The sequence below is a fragment of the Mus musculus genome, chromosome 11 (genome assembly GCF_000001635.26).
Source record: "Mus musculus strain C57BL/6J chromosome 11, GRCm38.p6 C57BL/6J".
Classification (NCBI taxonomy): domain Eukaryota; kingdom Metazoa; phylum Chordata; class Mammalia; order Rodentia; family Muridae; genus Mus; species Mus musculus.
Genome location: NC_000077.6, coordinates 66,080,635 through 66,102,031, shown reverse-complemented (window position 1 = coordinate 66,102,031; position 21,397 = coordinate 66,080,635). Strand labels below are relative to the sequence as shown.

General features: G+C 42.8%; 1 protein-coding gene across 11 annotated transcripts in view; it reads left to right on the top strand.

Annotated features, from left to right (window-relative positions):
- The window catches only part of Dnah9 (dynein, axonemal, heavy chain 9), a 337,258-nt gene that overhangs the window by 66,550 nt on the left and 249,311 nt on the right, over positions 1-21,397 (top strand). For all 11 annotated transcript variants that reach the window (XR_003949434.1, XM_006533213.4, XM_017314522.2 and 8 more), the window contains 4 exons: positions 6,573-6,795; positions 7,861-8,027; positions 16,548-17,418; positions 20,648-20,778. Coding sequence is in view for 10 of the 11 variants with exons in the window: in XM_006533213.4 (XP_006533276.1) it covers positions 6,573-6,795; positions 7,861-8,027; positions 16,548-17,418; positions 20,648-20,778 (1,392 nt within the window). In the remaining variant the exon portion in view is untranslated. The remainder of the gene's footprint in view (positions 1-6,572; positions 6,796-7,860; positions 8,028-16,547; positions 17,419-20,647; positions 20,779-21,397) is intronic.

The window sequence follows — 21,397 nt, the reverse complement described above, 5'->3', positions numbered from 1 at the left end:
AAGTTAGGGTTCAGTTCTCCTTGCTTAGTCCACGAGAGAGCTGTGTGATGTTGGGATTCTTTGGTCCTTGGGAGTTTGATTTAAATCTTTTATAAAGGAATTGGGGCTTGTAATTTTCTCTGCATGAAGGTTTTTAACTACAGCTTCTTTAATGGTTATAAAGATATAAAGATTTTCTCATCATTATGAAGTCATACTCTATAAATGTATCCATCACTCATTAGTCACCGTATTACTGTCATGAAGTGTATAGCGTCATCTTATCTCATCTATTCCAGCCTTTTTCATTTCTATTGATTTCTGATTGCTCTCCTTGGCTCCTCTCCTGATTAGTCTTACAAAGAACTACCTCATACATTCCTTGATTCCATTGTTACAGCTTGACATTTATTTCAACAATCTATTACTTCATGTAAGTATTGCTTCCTTTGGGTTTATTTTCCATTTCTTTGCTGACTTAAGATGAATGCTTCATTTATTTTAAGTCCCTTTTTTGAATGCTTTTAGATTACATTTTAAATCATAAGTTCCCTTCTCTGTGGAGGTTTACCTACACGCCTGCCTTTCCTGTGCAATAATTTCATAATGATCTACTTCTAAACAGTTAACATTCATCTTAATGGTGTTTGTTCCAGTTGCTCTATGCTTTATTTCTGAGTTGCACTGTGATGCATATAATGACAAGCATCAGGAAGATGCTGATGTCTATCATAGGCGCTACCGCCAGTTTTTTCTGTTGCATGCACAAATGAAGAGAGAACATCCTGTAACGGACATGATGCTCTACGCCCCTGCTATTTGCTCAAGCTTCTTAACAATTTTAGTGAAATCTCTGTCTCTTGGCTGACTTTTTATTTATTCTGCCTAATATGTCAATTGCTGAGTTCACTTTGCTCACATCTTCCATTTTGAGGCTATGTAGCCTATCTGCACTATCCATGGAATTCCCATTGTCCCATATTGTATGATTTTGCAGCACTTGGCTTGATATATATGTATATACATATCATCCTATAAACTAAACCTTTAAGTGACTATCAGAGCCTTCTTCACCCAGGCTCTGTCTTTGTGGTTAAAGTCTGCAATGCTGAACATGAACATAGCTAAGGCAGCTTGCCTCTGATTGCTACTTGCTTGGAGTATCTCATTATCCTTTAGCTTTCAACCTTGCCATGCAGTTACATTAGGAGACAGTTTTAGGATTGGCATAACTGGATGTTTAAAGTGCTTTTAGCATGTTCACCTTTCAGAGTGGGCTTTGTTCACTTTGCTCACTGGGCTGTGTTTTAGTTTAATTCTAGCATTTTATTGGGTACGATTTGTTTTATTTTCACAATCCTTTCTCCTTTGCTTTTGAGTTGAACATTTTATTTTTCATTTCTGTATTCCATTTCCCCCTCTGCTAGCTTACCTGTTATACTATTGTGCAGTTATGAAGACTGTTTTAACCAGCACTGCTAAATGGGTAAATGCATTAGCATTGTCACTCTTCTCAAGACCAGTGCAGAAGGTGGGAAATAGAGCTAGAGTGCTTACTTAGCATATGCAAGTCACCAGGATCTATGCTCTAGCATCACACACACACACACACACACACACACACGCGCGCACACACACACAAACACAGTAAGAATGCCATTCTATTATTTATCTACCAGAATATATCAATATATCCTTCACTCCCGGCCATTTAAATCACTTTCCAACATTTCTTTAACCATCTCAAATCGAATCTTATGTGAAGTATTACATTGTTATGCAGTGCTGGGGATCGGACCAGGCATGTACATGCCAGCAAGTGCTATGGTACTTCCCTAGTCACAGCCCTAGACCTCACTGTCCTGTTCTCTCTTATCTAGATCCACTCATATCACAGGCCTCAGGTATATCCACTAGCAGCTCCTTTAGAAGCAGTTCCTTTAGAAGGATCTATGGCTGGGACTCTATTCTTCATCTGAGTACACTCATTTTGCTCTTGTTACTTAAAAATGTGAAAAGGATTTTTAGAAAGTCATTCTTTTTAGATTGTTGAAATATTATTCCACAGTGCCCTGGTATATATTGTGCTTTTGCTACTAGTTACTGTAAGTATAAATATTCCCCTTCTCCCTCATGCCTGCCTCTTCTCCCTCTTCTGAAGTTTCACACTGAAACATTTGTGGGGATTTCTTTATATGTATTATAACTGTGTTTGGTTGGTTTTGTTTTGTTTTGGGTTTGGTCTTTCTTGATCTTGTCTACTGACTTTCAGGAATTCAGAAGAACTTGTAGCCAAACTCACCTCAAATCTTACTCTTTTGGTTTCTTTTCTCTGCTCTTCCCACTCGAGCTCTCATTGTGCTTAAAGAAGAACCTCGCGCTCTGCCATAGCTTTGGACATTGTCTGTGCTTTCTTTGCCCTGCCACAGCTGAAATGAGAGCTCCTGCAGCTACCATAGATCAATTTGACTCCTTCAGTTTAATTCACAGTTCAGGCAGTTAATGAGGGCGTGTGAGTGTGTGTGTGTGTGTGTGTGTGTGTGTGTGTGTGTGTGTGTATCTCACTCTGCAGCCCAGGCTGACCTAAACTCATTTGCAACCCAGACTAGCCTGAACTCACTACAGCCTAGATGAGCCTGAACTCACTCTGCAGCCCAGGCTGACCTTAAATCAGCAAGGATCCTCCCATCCCGGCCTCTCAAACACTGAAATTACAGGCTTGAGGTGTCACACCTGGCTTCACTGCTAATCGATCTGAAGTATCTCCTCAAATGTCTTAGTGTTTTCCATCAGAAAGGTAGTCATATCATCCTGTGGACTGCACAAGAAATAAAAGCCCATGATTCTTTGATTTGTTCTCCCACCCAGCTTCACTGTGTTGTGTCACTGAGATCTTTTTTTTTTTTTTTCAAAGTCACCAGAAATCTTCAAATGGTCAGTTCTGGGGACATTCCCACCTTTGTCTCTCTTCTGCTTATCAGCATCGAATCCTCCCCACCACACACACACTTCTCTGAGGCCCTCATGTGGCCTTCATGTTTGCTTTCTTAATCAGTCTTCCATTGCTGTGAAGAAACACCATGACTACTGCAACTCTTTTTTGTTTTTTGTTTTTTTGTTTTGTTTTGTTTTGTTTGGTTTGGTTTGGTTTTTTTTTTTTGGGGGGGGGTGTTCGAGACAGGGTTTCTCTGTTATAGGCCTGGCTGTCCTGGAACTCACTCTGTAGACCAGGCTGGCCTCAAACTCAGAAATCTGCCTGCCTCTGACTTCCAAGTGTGCCACTACTGCCCAGCCTACAGCAACTCTTATAGAGAAAACATTTAATTGGGGGCTGCCTTACAGTTCAGAGATTAATCCGTTGTCATCATGGCGGGGAGCATGGTAGCATGCAGGCAGACATGGTGCTGGAGAGGTAAATAAGAATTCTATATCTGGATTGGCATCAGGAAAACCAAGTGACCCACTGGGCCTGGCTTGAGCACCTGAGACCTCAAAGCCCACTCCAGTGACATACCTCCTCCAACAAGGTCACACCTCCTAATAGTGCCACTCACTATGAGCTTATGAGGCCGTTTTCATTCAAACTTCCACAGTTTATTTCTCTTCTGGTTTCTCTATCACCTCACTAGCTATGTCTTCCTGGTCTCCTTTGCTAGGTTCAGCACATCTCTGAGGCCTCTAAGCATTGGAATTCCTACAACCTCTATCCTAGATTTTCTTCTCTTGCTACCACCACTGTTTTGGGCATTTCCAATTCTACAGAGTGAGTTCCAGGAGAGCTAGGGCTCCACAGAGAAACCCTGTCTCGAAAAAAACAAAAAACAAAAAATAAAAGGAAATGTCTATAGAATTGGTGTTGTAACTCAGGTGTAGAACACTTGCCTAGCATGTGTGAGTCCCTGGGTTTCATCCTTTCACAGACTTGATTGATTGATTGATTGATTTAAAATATCTATGTGCCAGATACAGTATCACATGCCTGTTATCTCCACATTAGGGAAACTGAGGCAGGAAAATCCTAAACTCAAAGTCTACAGAGGCTGCATGTTGAAACCTTGTGTCAAAAAACCCAAAGAAACTAAATGCTAACCACTGGGTTTACAATTTAAGCATCATCTCTCAGAAACTGCAGACAGGGGTATATGTAACTGCCTGCATGAATTACTCCTCTCATTTCCGTGTCCAAGGACTCAACAAGAAGCTACCTAAGGTGGTGGTTCTCAACCTTCCTAAGGCTGCGACCCTCTGATATAGATCCTCATTTTGTGATGACCCCCTAACCATAAAATTATTTTTGTTGCTACTTCATAACTTTTAATTTTGCTACTGTTATGAATTGTAATATAAATATCTGATATTTCCAATGGTCTCATGTGACCCCTCTGTGAGAATGGTTCTACTCCCCAAGAGGTCATGGCCCACAATTTGAGAAATGCTGACTGAAGGGTTTTCTTTTGGTTTCCATTTTGAGAAAGGGTCCAGAGTATCATTGTGGAGAAGCTGTGGTGGCTGTGAGGCAGCCAGGAAGTAGATCAGGTCAGGTGAATGCTGGTGTTCAGCTAGCCCTCACCTTTATATTCAGTCCAGGATCCCAGTGTGTGCAATGGTGCTGCCTACTTTTAAGGTGGGCCTTCATACTTCAGTAATGAAATCTAGAGGCTTCCTCATGGACATGCCCAGAGGCTTGTCTCTCTAGTGACACTAGATCATACTGAAGTGGCAGTTGATACTATCACAATCTGGCTGATACCTACTTTAGGTGTCTGTGGTTGGCTAAACATCCAAGACATTTTCCTTTCTTGTTTCCTATAATATAACTCGGCCTTACCTAGTTTCCCCTCCCATCTGTAAATGGTGTTATTATTTTAGTCACTGCTAGAAGCTCCTTGGAATTTTTCTCATTCCCATATATGTCTCATCCAACCCACTGACTGGTCTTGGACTCCATGTGAAGAATTATCCCAAATCTGATCACTTCTTTTATGTACCACCCAAGTCAAGAGCAGTACTGTCTTTCAGATGGACAAACTTCCCTGAATACTCCCCTTTGCTTCCATTCCTGTCTCTCTACCACCAAGGCCATCATCCCCAGCAGTAGACCTCCAGCCAAAGTCTATTGTCTATCTGCAGAGCTGTCTATAGGCATGAATGAAACCATGTATTGTCTTTCATTTAGAATAGGATCTGAGCTCACTAAGGTCTGCAAGGGCCCTTTCACTCTTCCATGGTTCTTTTCCTTCTTATGTCTCTGCCACCTTGACTTTGCCTTCCTCAATCACACAGAATTTAACCAACCTCCACAGCCACTGGGGTTTCTACCTCCCTGCCTTTCTCTGGCTCACTCCATTACTCGTTCATTTCTCTGCTCAATATGCCCCTCATAGAAAGACCTTTGGTGACTCCCTCCTCCTATCACATCAGGTCTTGGCTTGAGTCTTCATCCCTTCATCCTGATTTTCTTCAATTCCATTCATCTCTGTGTGAAGCTGTACAGTGCGTGTTATTCGTTTGCTTCCTACTTCCTTGACTTGCTTTTATGCAAGCTTCAGAAGTGCAGGGACTTTGCTCATCTTCTCTGTCATTCTACGCTCAACCCCTGGGAACTTGGTAGGGCTCCTAATGGTTCAAGGACTGAACACTTGATTAATTACACAATGTGCCTCACTTAACTCTCATAACAGCTAGTGAGACAGGATGAGTCTTCTAATGTTCTAGGTAAGGAAACTAAGGACCTGAGAGATTAAATGTCTTGGCCATAGTGACATGTCTAATAATTCTCTAATAATTCTCTCTCTCCCTCTCTCTCTCTCTCTCTCTCTCTCTCTCTCTCTCTCTCTCTCTGTGTGTGTGTGTGTGTGTGTGTGTGTATGCATGTATGTATGTATGTGTGTATGTATGTATGTATGTATGTATTTGCTTGTTTGTTAGAGAGACAGAGAAGAAACACTTTGGAGGCAAGAATTTATTTTTTGTATTTGTTTGTGCTTTGTTTTCTTTTGAGACATGTTCTCTCTGTGTAGACCTGCCTGTCCTGAATCTCCCTATATAGACCACTCTAGCCTTAAACTCACAGAGACTATTTGCCTCAGACTCTCAACTGCTAGTATTAAAGGTGTGCACGACTATGCCCAGCCCTCATATTTACCTTTTTTAAAGGATTTAAAATTATTTCAGACTTAACAAAAATTACAGAAAAAGCATGAAGAGTTTCTGTTTGTGCTTACTTTCCCAAATACAACCATCTTGTCTACCCACAGTACATGACCAAACACCATGAGTTATCATTGATGAAGAAGTAGTAACTAATCCATAGAGTTATCATGACAACACAAGTTGCCCCACTCACATACATTTTTCTGGCCCAAGATCATACTGAGGAGCATTTATGTGACTCACACCCTGAAGAGCTGGGGCTAACCTCGTCATTCACAAGCTACACACTGGTGAAGAGAGCCACATTAATCACAGGGCTAGACTCTCCAAGTGCCAGGCCCATGGTGGGCTTTCTGTGACAACAGCTCCTGTAAGAGATGTCAGTAGCCTTCCTCCAGAGGAGCACAAGGAGATCAGCCCTGTACTCTGTGTTCTTCCAGCCTGTCTGACCTTGACTCATTCATAAGGAGCACCGAGAGTGGTTTGCTCAAGAGGGTGGAGAAAGGAGATTTCCAAGGATTGGTTGAGATCATGGGACATCTTGTCACCCTTAAAGAACGGCAGAGCAGCACCGATGACATGTTTGAGCCCCTGAAGCAAACGATTGAACTGCTGAAGTCCTACGAACAAGAGCTGCCAGAAACCGTGTTTAAGCAACTGGAGGTCAGTGCATTTGACCATCCTTTACAACTCAGAAGGAGAGTCTTAGGATTTCAGAGGGCACCTAGGTGGGGTCAAAGTAGATGAAGGACGGCTCAGTGATGACTCCAGACACAAGGTACATGCCTTAGGATGATTAACTATAATTCATGGGTAATGTCTAGCATTTGGGGGGAAATCATTAATTACTGAAAATTGTAACGGCAGAACTCATGGTGATACCAGTTTTATCCCCAGATTTGAAGATAACTCAACTCTTCTTGTTTTGAAACAGGATTTTTATATTTAGCCCAGGCTAGTGTTTATTTCATCTAATACTCTCAAGGCATACTGCATCACTGAGCCAGGGCAGGAACTCAAGGCAGTAACCTGAAGTGGGAGCTGAAAGAGATACCATAGAAGAGAGCTGCTGATTGGTTGTCCTCTAGCTAACCAGCCTGCTTTTCTTATACTATACAGTATAATTTGCACAACCCACAAGGGGCTATCCCATATAAATAATTAATCAAGAAATACCTCATAGACTTGCCTACATGCCAACCTGATGGGGGCATTTCTCAGTTGAGGTTTCCTCTTCACATATGATGTTGGCTTGTATCAAGCTGACAAAACAAACAAACAAACAAACAAACAAACAAACATCTAACTCGGATATCATTCCTGCTCTGCGCCATTCTCTGACAAAAGTTTGAGCCAAGCATTTGATCTGGGGAAAACAATCAGATCTTAGTAATAGTAAGAAGGTCTGAATTAAAAAAAAAAAAAAAAAACTCAAGAAAATAACCAAACACCCTTAAGGACTATAAGAAAGGTCAAGGGTTACTAGGTCAGAGGTTGAAGGGGACAGGAGGGGTGCTGCATTCAAAGCAGATGAGTGTGGAGAGATAAGATAGCTGGAGAGGTAAGTGGGGGAAGAGGGGGGGGACAACACAGAGTTAAACATGGAACTAGTACATCCCAGTGAGCCCTACAGCAGGGGTGAAAGCAAGAGGGTGATGGTGTGCAGCCTCAAGTAGTAGGGCAGGGGCGAACAGTATGGGGGTGAGCATTTCCTGGTGTCCTTCCCAGGAGCTTCCTGAGAAGTGGAAGAACATGAAGAAGATGGCCATCACTGTGAGGCAACAGGTGGCCCCTCTGCAGGCAAATGAAGTGGCCCTACTCCGCCAGCGGTGCTCAGCCTTCGATGATGAGCAGCAGCAATTCCAGGAGAGGTTCCGCAAAGAGGCCCCTTTCAGGTACGGGCCAGGGTCGTGATGTTCCTCTTGAGCTCATGCTTGGGCTCCTGCAGCAGAAAAAGGCTCATTAACAGTCCTCCCTTCTCTGTGTAGGCCCTCAGTTACAGAGCAATGCTGAAGTGGGAGGAGTCTTAGTCCCACTTGTGTGAAGGACTCCTGGGACTAGGTCTATGGGGCATCATCTTGCCATGCACTGCTTAGCCTCCAGGTCTTACCTCGGAGGTGAAGCCATGTTTGAATAGCTAGGGACCTCTCTCCCCTTCCACCCCTTCTGTTTCTGTGGTCTGTTTCTCAGGGCTGAGTTTTTGTGGTTTTAGACTTAGAAATCTCCATATGGAGGAAGCACACAGAAAGACTGAGCAATCTCTTCAGGTCTGCTACCCGCATCTATATCACATCAGGCTGTTTGTGCTCCAGATGATAATAGCAGTCACCTCATAGGCTGTTAGTGGAATTAACAAGATGATTGCTGAAAGTGTTGACTGCTAGGCCCGGTGTGTTGTTGTCTAGCTGTCCTGGTGGGCTACGGTTTAAGTTTTAACACTGAAAGTCCCATCTTTTTTTTTTTAAGATTATATACCTTCCGAGACACGGTATAATGCTTTGGCCCATTTATACTTTATATAAAGTTCAATTTGGAATATTGAGGATATTCCTCACCTCAAACACTGCTTATTTCTTCGTGATGAAAAAGATTGGACATCCTCTCATCCAGCTGCTTTGAATCATATCTTACAATCACATACAATCATGCCTATAACCAGCCTTCTGGGTAAAGAACACCCACAGGCTTCCCTCCTAGTCTATCTCTGAACCCCTTTACCTCAGTCTCAGTGAGGGTCTGCTCTCAACACTCAACCATCTAATGTTTATCAAGCAGCTGCCACCTTCTAAAGCCACCATTGGATCTGCAAAACACAGGATGCTGTCACTAAGAGGCAGACAAAATTAGGATTCTAAACGACACATGATATGAATATATAAAGCTTGTCGCTCAATGGCAGGATGCACCTACAATCACCATGCAGAGCTTTGAAAGCACACAGTGCTCAGCCTGTCCTGAAGACCCACTAAACTAGACCCTTAGGGGTAAGACCTGAACACCACTATCAAGTAAGGCTTCTCTAATGATTCCTGTGTAGCCAAGTTTGAGAATCACTACCCTGAAGGGCAGTAACTAGTTTTCTTTGAAGCAAATATGCAATTCTAGGGACCTAGAATTTCAAATGACTCTGCACCTTAACAGTTATTTTAGGAGGTCATACCTTTATTCCAAAGAAATGTGTGTTGCTAAGAGTGTTTGTGGAACACATCAGGGGACCATTCTTTCACAGTTCAAGACATATCTTTTGGGTCTTCCTTTGCATGTACAGTGAAAGTTCTAAATTGAACTCAGATACAGGGAGGCAACACAAATGGGGATGGGATTTAAAGAGGTCAGTGTCCATCACAATCCTGTCAATGGCAGCCATACACAGCCTTTATGCCAACTGTCTACTTAAAATCCTTCAAATGAATCCATAGATGCTTACAGAAATATCTCCCCACAGTGACTGTTTGACAGGAACCAATTATGGTGTCCTTTTGTGGGTTCTTAAGAATGGTGTTAGTCATCACTCATGTGTAAGTAGCATGTATGTATTGTTCAGCAGCTGGGCTATTCTATTTTCTTTCTGTCTGTGTTTTTCTTTTCCTTATTAGCACTCCTTCTTGGTGCCTACCATGATGGTGTTACTCCTAGCTGGCTTTCTAAATTCACATCTGTTAATTTCACATGCAGATGAATCTTTGGAGAAGAATGCTTCCAAAAGAACTCTCGCAATAGACTGAGAAACCAAATGCTGCTGAAATTTTGATGGATTTCTCTACCAGAATTGTGGGGCACTTGCTAAAGGGAAGCTTAGCAGGCATCCTGTGTTGTTTTGTTTTGTTTCTAACTTTTGCACGTGAGAGTGTGTAAAATGTGTAGCCAAGTGTGGGCTTGTTCTTATATGTCTTGACTCTTTATAGATCCCCAGAGCCTGCTGCATTCTCTGACAATACAAGTTTCTGTCCCTGCAGTGGGCTATGCTCAGCTTCTAATGTTCTTGTCTTTGAGAAAAAGAAGAAGAAGAAGAAAATGAGTGTCTCATTAGGCCCTTGCCATCTGACAGGTGCTGTACAAAGTTGGGCTTCTAAAATTTAGATTCCCGCTTCATGCCCAAGTTGAATGTTCCTTCTTCCTTTAGTTCTTCTAAGACAGCTCAGCATATTTCCTAGATGAGTTCCCACTCTCCACAATAATTGACTAAACTGTCATCATATTCAAATTCAACAACCCTCTACTGCCTTTTCAACCTATGACGAATTGTACTGAAACCAGTGTCCCCTGCTTCTGTCAGTCCCTTGATCAGTCTTTGACTGTGAGCACAGGTTTCTTGACCTTAAAGAACAGTGCCACAGTAAGAACTCTTCCTACCTTTTCAAGTCCAAGGCAACAGAAGGATTTTCATAGCCTAGAAAGGCTATCCTATGAGATTTCAACTGGCCTCCAGATTCTGTGGACAGCTGGCAAAGCTGACCTGAGGATGCCCTCCAGTAGAAGCTGTGTACAACAGCAACAAGAAAGAACAAGTTGTCCTAATGGCCTGACACAGGAGCATGAGGGAAAAAGAGGCCGTGGATTCTGCTTGCAAAGTACCTGTTGTCATTTCTAATACTAGAGAATAGAGCCATATTGGTCATTAAATTAGTACCAGAGACATAGCAAAATACTAACATAAAGATATATTATTGGTTCAGCTTGTCTGACTTACCAGTTAGCCTGACTTGCTTGTATGATTTAGGTTTCCATAGAGTAGATGGGACTTGCCTTCAACCGTGGAGTTACCTAAGAATTATAAGAGCACTAGAATTTTTCAGAAATATACATCCCCTGAGATCAACAAATTGTAGCCTTAGGGATAATTTCAAAAACAAGAAATGAGACATGTTCTTGGTACCATTTTTAACTGAAACTGCCCACACATTCTGGGTGTCTATTGATTCAATGGCAAGTAAATTCCATTTGGGGTTAATAATCAAGATGGATGCCGATGATGTTCTAGAGAAAGTAGTCATGGACAAAAAGACACAATGACTGAAAGTAGAAGGCTCAGAGAGAGCACAGCTGAGATGCAGGGACATGAAGGTAGAGAGAGAGGTCCAGATGACCTAGTCTGAGAACATAGCCTTTGAGATATACAATGGACTTTCTTCTGGCAATATTTGACATACCTGACCTACCAAACACCACAGCTAACAGCACAGTAGGACACAAAGGGTCAGTTGTGTCCCTCATGATCACATACCTGGTTTTCTGGTACCTGCTTTCTAGCATCGTGGCAGAGAATTGAACTGCAAGCCTATTTCTAGCCCAAAAGGAAAATAAAATCCACATTCCAAATGACAGTGTTAATAAATTAGTACTGCCTTTTTGCCACTGTAGAGTAAAAGACATACATTGAAGCATCAGATACTAGAAATTTGTCTGTAATATAACTCTTACTTTCACATGGAGCAGGACAAACTGAAGGCCAGGTATCAACTGAGACATTATAACAGCTATGAATCAAAGTGCTAAGGCCTGAACTGAAGCAGTGTCCAAAACTGGATTTGAGAAACAGGAGAGAGAATCAGCAGGAACGGGGGGGAAGAATATGGGATGCTTCGTCTTTTAGACTGGACAAATGGGTAGACATTGGTCCTGAGATGGGCCAGCACAGAGTGTGTGGGACTGGGGATCACAGTTCAGAGTGGGCGTCTCCAGTTTTGTGCGCCAGTAGAGTATTGGGCAGTGCACATCCTTCTTCATCCTGCATACAGATGCTGTGCTGCAGTCAGCATTGACCAGTTGTGGCTAGCTTCCTAAGAGTCAGAACACATCCTTCCTGCGCACTCTCTCTCTCTCTCCCTCTCCCTCTCTCTCTCTCTCTCTCTCTCTCTCTCTCTCTCTCTCTCTCTCTCTCTCTCATATTGCATCTTTATTTCAGTTTCAAAGACCCACTCTGCCCTCCCTCCCTCTGAGTTCATTGTTCTTACACTCATTTCTTTCCCTGGATGGAAAGATGCTTTGCTGTTAGCACATGAGTAAGGTTCATGAATACCTTGACAAGTTGTTATAAAGGAACATTTTTTGAAATAGAGTCTCACTATATAGTACAGGTTAGACCTCACAATCTTCCTGCCTCAGCCTCAGGAGTAGTGAGATTACAGGCATGTGCTACCATGCTTAATTTACTCTAAATGTTAGATACTGCTACCTGCTCTCATATTCAGATTCCCTCCAAGCTTGCTCAAAAGTGATGCTTGTGCATGATCAGATATAGGAAAAGGTCTTCCACAAATTTAAACAACAAACAAATTTATGCCAAAAACACAGTTAAGAAATGATTGTCAGTTTCTAGCTGTTTCTGTGATAAGGAAAGAAAATAGCATATAATACTACAATCTTCTGTGCCCCGCAAATATCCCCTAACTCACATATTGTCTAGTAACTTCTTCCTCTATTGTGCACCATAATAAATTACTGGGGGTGTAGGTGTTTTTCATTTGTCTGAATTTTATAAATCTTGTTCTCACGCCAAATAGTCAATTTCACATTCTAAGTTACTGTAGACTCCAGAGAAAGTAGAGTCGACGCACACCAACAGTTCATCTCTGAAAGGAAAAGAAAGCAAAAGAATCCTTTGTGCCCCTTGTGCACTGTTTCCACTCTGAAAACCACCCCAAAGTTCTATGCTAAAGGCTTGCCCTGACCTGTACATGGAGTTCAGCCACATGTCCTGGTGGTCATGGCCCACAGCCAAAACTGACTCAGAAGGAACAGGTGGGCAGCAGGCAGAACATGTGTCCAGGCTAAGCTGGCACTAATGTAATGGGGTGTGTGTGTGTGTGTGTGTGTGTGTGTGTGTGTATGTGTGTGTGTGTGTGTGTGTGTATGTGTGTGTGTGTGTGTGTGTGTATGTGTGTGTGTGTGTGTGTGTGTGTGTATGTGTGTGTGTGTGTGTGTATGTGTGTGTGTGTGTGTGTGGTGTGTGTGTGTATGTGTGTGTGTGTGTGTGTGTGTATGTGTGTGTGTGTGTATGTGTGTGTGTGTGTGTGTGTGTATGTGTGTGTGTGTGTATGTGTGTATGTGTGTGTGTGTGTGTGTGTGATTATTACTGTGCTGCATAGTAGTAAGGAGTAAAGAGTGAGCAGTTCAGGTCAATGGCTTTAAATAGAATGTCTTGCCATTGTTCTGGCAGATATTTCTAGAGATAACTGAAGGAAGGAACAGTTCATGAAAGCGAGTCCCCATGTCATCCTCTTCCCGATTTCACTCTTCCGTATCCTGTCAGTAAACACTCATGTAGTAGAGAGAAGGAAATCGCCAGTTCTCTAGTCTCTTGTATCCATTCATCGTTTCCCCTGAGGAGCCTCTGAGGCCCTGTCCAGAGTGTGGAAGAGTGTATTCATTCTCTATTAAGTCATAGACCCCCAATATCTACCTTCTTGATAATCCAACGTTGCTTGAATTTTTGTTTGGCTTACTTCAGTGGTGGATGATGATGTGGAAGCGTAAGTCAAACAAACCCTTTCCTCTACAGCTCACTTTTGGTCAGAGTGTTTCATCATAGCAATAGTAACCACTCAGGTGAAACTTTTCTTCTGCTGGAACGATGGACGCTGGTCCTCTGGGGCTGAAGAGTCACATCCGATTGACAAGAGACTATCCTCGCTGAGGTGAACTCTTCTGGGCAGGGTTTCCTCCAGGTCAGCATACGGAAGTTGTGTTGCAGAGGCAGCCAAGGTTATAGCTCGTGCTGGCAGCTGAGCTTGGTAATGTAAAATTCACCCAGATGATGCTGGTGTTGAAGGCATGAAGGTTAGATTGAGAGTTTGTTGTGGTTATTATCTGTTGAAGTAAGAAAGTAATTTATTTTCAGCCTTACAGGAGTCCACGGTTAAGAGAGCTTGAACTTTAAAAATAGTTTTGGAGTTTTAGAGACTTTGCATTTTAAAGAAAACTAGATACTTGTAAAGAAGCAATTATTTATTTATTTACATCCCAGACTCTGCTCTCCCTTTCCTTCTTCTATGAGAAGGGGGATTCTCAATCCCCCATGGGTATCTCCCCACCCTAGAGCATCAAGTCTTTGCCATATTAGGCTCATACTCGCCCATTGAGGCCAGACAAGGCAGCTATGGAGACTGAGCTGCACATCTGCTACATATATGCTGGCAGCCTTGGTCCAGCCTATGTATGCTCTTTGGTTGGTGACTCACAGTCTTTGAGAGCCAGGAGTTTAGGTTAGTTGACTCTGTTGCTCTTCCTGTGGGGTTCTCATCCCCTTCAGGACGTTCAATCCTTCTTCCAACTCTTTCTTATGAGCTCCCAACCTTGCCAGGCAATGGTGGTGCACACCTTTAATCCCAGCATGTGGGAGGCAGAGGCAGGCGGATTTCTGAGTTCTGTAGGCCAGCCTGGTCTACAGAGAGCATTTCAGGAGAGCCAGAGCTACACAGAGAAACTCTGTCTCGGAAAAAAAAAAAGAGTTCACAACCTCTGTCCAATATTTGGCTGTGGGTATCTGTATCTGTTTTAGTCCACTGCTGGGTAGGACCTCTCAGAGGACAGTTATGCTCGGCTCCTGTCTGTATCCTTAATAATGTTAGGGATTAGTGCTTACCCATGGCATAGGCCTCAAGTTGGGCCAGTTATTGTTTGGCCATTCCTTCAGTCACTGCTCCATCTCCCATCCCTGCATTTCTTTTAGACAAGACAAATTTGGGATGAAAGTTTTTGTGGGTGAGTTGGTGTTCTTATCCCTCCACTGGAGGCCCTGCTTGGCTACAAGAAATGGCCTCTTCAGGGTCCATGTCTTCACTGTTTGGCATCTTGGCTTAAGTCACCTGCATTAACTTCTAGTAGCCTCCCCAATCCCAGGTCTCTGGGAGTTCCTTGAGAAGTCCAATGGAATACTATTCAGCTATTAAAAACAAGAACATCATAAAAATCTGCAGGCAAATGGATGAAACTGGAAAATATCATCTTGAATGAGGTAACCCGGACCCAAAAGGACATGCATAGTATGTACTTACTGATAAGTGAATATTAGCCACAAAGTACAGAATACCTACGATAAACCCCACAGACCCAAAGAAATTAAACAAGAAGGAAGGCCCAAGTGAAGATGCTTGAATCAGATTTAGAAGAAGAAACAAAATAGTCATAAGAGACAGAGGGAGGGAGGGAACTGGAAGAGGGAGGGTAAGGGAGGGCATGGGTGGGGGTCAGGATCAGGTGTTGGGAGAGAGGAAAGAGGCCCAGAGGGCCAGGAGAATGAATAGAAATCTGGAGCTGTTGCAGGCTGGGGAATCTCTAAGAGGTAACTTTTAAAATTTGAATTTGTAACAATGTGGGACTTTTTAATTTTGTAAAATGTTTTATATTGTGATTTTGTGTGTGTGTGTGTGTGTGTGTGTGTGTGTGTGTGTGTGATCTTGGGGATAAACAGCAAAGAAAGGGTTGTGGCTTAACAACCCTTTCAAATTGTGTTTCAAATTGACAACGGTTCAGTCTATTTAACACAAGTTATTATCATCAGAGAAGAGGGAATCTCAGTAGAGAAAAAAATCCCTGTAAGATGGGCTGTAGGCAAGCCTGTAGAGCATTTAATTAATTAGATGGGGGAGGGACCAGCCCATTGTGAGTGATTTTACCCCTGGGTTGTTGCTCCTGGGTTCTATAAGAAAACAGGCTGAGTAAATCAGAACTAAGCCAATAAGTAGCACCTTTACATGGCCTCTGTATCAGCTCCTGCCTCCAGGTTCCAGTCCTACTTCATTTCTTGCCCTGGCTTCCTTCAGTGATGGACTGTGATTTGGAAGTATAATCTAAAGAAACTCATTCCTCCTCAACTTGCTTTTGGTCATGGTGTTTCATTAGAACAATAGTAACCCTAGCTAGGACACTGATATAAGAGATCTGGCGAGGTGTTTGTGTTGGGGAAGCTTGCAGCTTCCAGAAAGTCCTAACACTCAGGCAAGGCTGAGAGCACTGACCCTGTAGGATACAAAGGCAGAACAGTCTGATGTGGGCCTGGATGAGGGTCCTGAGGTTACGTTTGAGAAGTATACATTGACAGGTCTATTTTTATCTTCTTGGATTTGGTAAAAGGTCTAAGCAGGACATTGTTCTTTTATGATTATTTTGTTTGGCTTTTAAGATGGGTTTTCACTGTAAAGCCCACATGAACCCCAAGCTCAAGACCTTCCTGGCTCAGTCTTCGAAATGCAAGGATTAGAGACATGTGCCACTCCTCCCTGCATCTTCTCTGATGTTCTTGAAACGCTCTTCCTCTAGTGGTCACCCCACTCGATTCAGCCCAGGATGAGAATCCATGTTAGGAGCCTTTCCTCTGCCATGGATACTAAACATTTCAGCTGATGCCACCTTAGTGATTCTAGAAGTTAGCCCTGTGTGCTGTGCTTACCAAGAGAATGTGTTGTGTTTTCTAGGTTTGATAGTATCAATCCACACCAAATGCTGGATGCCTGGCACGTGGAGATCCAGCACATGGAATCCACCATGGCAACCATCTCTAAGTCGGCTGATTTGTTTGAAGTCAATGTTCCTGACTACAAGCAGCTGAGGCAGTGCAGGAAGGAGGCCTGCCAGTTAAAGGAGCTCTGGGACACCATTGGAATGGTGACCTCCAGCATCCGTGCCTGGGAGGCCACCAGCTGGAGGAATATCAGTGTGGAAGCCATGGACTCAGAGTGCAAGCAGTTCGCCCGGCACATCCGCAACCTAGATAAGGAGTTCAGGTCCTGGGATGCATTCACGGGCCTGGAAAGCACAGTGTTGAACACCCTGACGTCCCTGAGGGCTGTGGCGGAGCTGCAGAATCCTGCCATCCGGGATCGGCACTGGAGGCAGCTGATGCAGGCCACCGGGGTGAATTTCACCATGAATCAGGATACCACCTTAGCTCATCTCCTGCAGCTTCAGCTCCACCACTTCGAGGATGAGGTCCGAGGCATTGTGGACAGAGCTGTCAAAGAGATGAGTATGGAGAAGACCTTAAAGGAATTGCAGACTACCTGGGCCAGCATGGAATTCCAGTACGAGTCCCACGCAAGAACCCGCGTACCCTTGCTGCAGTCAGATGAGGATCTCATTGAGGTCCTAGAGGACAATCAAGTGCAACTTCAGAACCTGATGATGTCCAAATATGTTGCTTTCTTCCTGGAAGAAGTGTCGAGCTGGCAGAAGAAGCTGTCCACGGCTGACTCGGTCATCTCTATCTGGTTTGAGGTGCAGCGCACCTGGTCTCACCTAGAGAGCATATTCATTGGCTCAGAAGATATCCGGGCTCAGCTACCCCAGGTAATACACTCAGGGAATCCTATCCTACCTAGTCTCTGGTCCAGGTCAAGGGAAGACCATCACTTCCCCATAAGTGTTGGGTTTCCTTTCTCTGTACCTCATGGTAACTCCTGGCCCAGGAATGAAAAACAAAACAAAACAAAACAAAACAGAACAAAACAAAACAAAACAAAAGGTAATATGTTTGCAACAGTTGCCTTTGAGAAGAAAGAAGGGAATGATTAAGTTTTCTCTCTCTCTCTCTCTCTCTCTCTCTCTCTCTCTCTCTCTCTCTAAAAAGGTAGAAGATATCTGCTGCTGTGGCTTGGTAATTTCTCTTTATGGGCCAATGTATAGGTCTCATAGGACAAACACTCAAAGAAACTGAGTCTTGTTGCCAAGCAAGTTCAAGCTAATCCTCCCCAGGCAATGAACCAGGCTGCAAACCTTTAATTGGCACTACGGTGCCAGATATCAGCTCTCTGCTAAAGACTAACACCAGATTTCCCTAAAATTGGTGTGGTCATCATTACCTTCCCCGTGTCTGCCCCCCTTCTCATTAGCCCTAATGAATGCGTCATTAACCACCTCTATCTCAGAGGATTCTAATTCCTTCGTTTTTGGCCCTAGACTTCTGTACCCATTCAGCACAGCCAGTTCTTGGCTGACAAATTAGTTTGATTCTAAAATGTCACCAGTTGTCCAGGCCTTATTAAGAACTTAAAGCACATGCCACCCAACACTGTAGTTCTCCGTCACATCTAGTGACACATGCTAGTGCAATAAGGTGGCTTAAAGGTTGACATTCACAATGGAAACTAACAGGGAACAGTTCTGTAGGGTGCCTGTGATGAAGCCAGTCCCAGACTTTATTTATCCTAAACACCAGCAACTGAAGAAGAATAGGCTTAATTAGAAAGGGCAAGGACACGGGCGCAGACTCTGTGAGAGATTTTAAGAGGGTTTTTGAGAATCCCTTATGAAAAACATTAAAGAACTAGGTCCCTGGATAGTGCCACCTGTTTGTGCACACAACATGTAAACGCCTGCATTTCCCTCCTATTAAAAACATAACAGAAATGAATTCAGTTGCATTACTCCCTAACTAGTAACTATTTTCATCCATTATGTCTATTTTCCAACTTTTCTGCATGTATACACACAGTTTTTACATAATTGCTTCGGGAGTAATTACAGTGTTCAGATTGGCTCTTTTCATTGGAACATTTATGCCAGGTATTTTTGCATATACTTCTGTCACCTTGATACCATTTCATTCTCAGTCAAAGCAAAACACTTCATCTACAGGGGCATATAATGTACTTTACCCATGTCCCTTGTCTTTTGATCTTCTTGGGCAATGGCTGTGGCTTACAAGTCGAGGCTTCAGCCCTAACTCTCCCACATTGTGCAACTTACTGAATGTCTTTATGCCTTGATTTCTCATATGTAAGTTGGGACAAGCAATAGTACCTATTTTGAGAAATTCTATTAAAACAATACACATGACATATCCAATTATGATTGCTGTTTGCAATATGATTGCTGTTTGCAATAATGCCATATGTTTTTTACCAGGTGCCACATTTAGGCCAAAATGACATATGACATATACATATATATGGCTTTATATACATATATATCACATATAAACATATATGTTTAATCTGCTGCCCACCTGACTTAGGAATAATTTACTGGACAGTTAGAAAAAGAGTGGCGAGTCCCTGAGACTTTGTTAGGAGACTACAAGGTCCACACTACCTCAGTGATCCTGCGTGCTATTTGACATTTTGACCTCCGTTCTTCCATGGGCACACATGAGCTCCTGTGTTGTTCCATGGCCTGTCAGAGCAAAGTCAATCAGAGGCAGAAGCCCACGAGGGAACACGGACAAGTTCTGTTCAGTCAGGCAGCACAGCAATTTGGAGGTTGAGAGGAAAGCAAAAGGATGCTATTTGTGTTTTCATTGTAGCAGTTTGGGTAGCTTTTTTATATATACATTTTATATTAAAATGTAGTATTATGCTAACATGATCAATGTATTATTGTTCCATCTTAATTTTTATTTTGAAAGCTCAGAGCAAACTCCCTGTTCTCTGGCTTTTTTCACCCTCCTCTGTCACAATAATCTCAGAGCTTCAGACACAGACATTGTGATGAAGATGTATCTGGTTGGGCCCGTTGTGGTTTTTCATAATGGTCTGCATTTGTTGCAGAGAGAAGTTTCCTTGATTAAGGGTGAGAACTACACTTATCAGCAGTATAAGGATAAGTATTTAGAATGTAGTGATGGACTGTATTGTTTTAGTAGCAAGGTGAGCATCCACTTCTGTATTGGTTCTCCCCTGTGATTCATGACAGTACTAGCCCTGAGTATTTTGGCTAGGCTTCTAGTACCAAGCATGACTTCCTTCTTGTTGAGTGAGTCTTAAGTCCAATTAGGGAGCTGTTGGTTACTGCCAAGGTATAAGCGCCACTTCTGTACCCTCAGGATTGTGGTGCCTTGCTGGTTGCGGTTGTAGCTCATGGGTGTAATAGCTTGATAGGAATGTTGGTTTCTTTTTGGGAACTTGAGTGGCACCTTCTGGTATCATGAAGGCTAGTCCTCAGGAAGGAGGCTTGCAGGTTATTTAAGTGCTCTGTTCCATGGTGTCTCTAGCAATAGGGACTTACTTTCTACCTCTGACAGGGGAAGGGGGAAGTCTGGGGCATCAGCAATGGCTGTAATATTTAAGGAGTCTCTTGGATAATCCTGACCAATGCAAAAGAGAGCTTCTCATGCCTGGTATTGAGAACTTGTCAGATAGTCTATGACTCCTGCATAGAGCACTGTCAGCCCATATGGGGAAATTTCATTTAAACTTCATATGTATATTATATACAGACTTATATGTATTATAGGTATTTAGGAATAGATAGTTAAAATATGATTCCTACGGCTCTTTAAGACACCCTTAAATATTGGTATTTTATATTGTTCCTATTGTATATCCCTTTCTTCCTCCTTCCTAACATCACCTGTACTGTTGAAATGAATTAAATCATTTAAAACTTTCTTTAAAAATACTTCAACTTCTAGTACAGGTTGGCAGATCACCTGAATAAATGAAAGAAAGGGTTCCAAGATGAACGTGTCCAAATGCCGCTCTTCCTCACCCGAGTCTCTTCGTGGGATTGGACTGATTTCTGCCTCCAGATGACCATAAGGGCCAAACTGAGACCTATTTTCTGTATGTTTTATTCTTAGGACTCTAAGAGATTTGAAGGCATTGACTCTGACTTCAGAGAGCTGGCGTATGATGCTCAGAAAACCCCAAATGTGGTGGAAGCCACAAATAAGTCAGGTCTCTATGAAAAGCTGGAGGATATACAAAGCAGGTGGGTTCGCTCACGGCCCCTGCTGTGGGGAAGAAGCAAACTTTCCTTTTCCGTCTCTGACCTTTATTAACTGCCTGCTAATTAGAGCATGCTTGACCCTTGCTTTGCCTACAGTTTTGGGTAATATAGGGTATGATGTCACTAGGGGGTTTGATATATGTGTTAACAGATGTGCCCGTTTGCAAATATCCCTAGATATTCTTATTTCTTATGTTTGCATATATCTTACATATTACGAATATAGTTGTCCTTCAGTTTCCACTCAAAAATGCTCCCAAGATAGCCTGAAGATATTTCAACGTCTGGTCAAGTTCCTTATGCAAAAACATAATTTTATATAACCCGTGTAAGCCTCCCATGGGTTGTACCTCCCTCTGACTTATTTACAATACCTAACTCAATATAAATGCTTTGTAATGGTTATATTGTATTGCGTAGGGATTAATGACCAAAACTGAATGTGTTCTAAACAATGTGAGAAGATTTCCCAAATATTTCAGCCTGTAGGTAGTTGGACTTTCAGATGAGGAATCCTAGACACTGGTGGCTGACCTTATTTGTATTTAGGTAATGTGTGTGCAGCCTGGGGACAAGCATACTAAACTGTGAGAACCTGTCT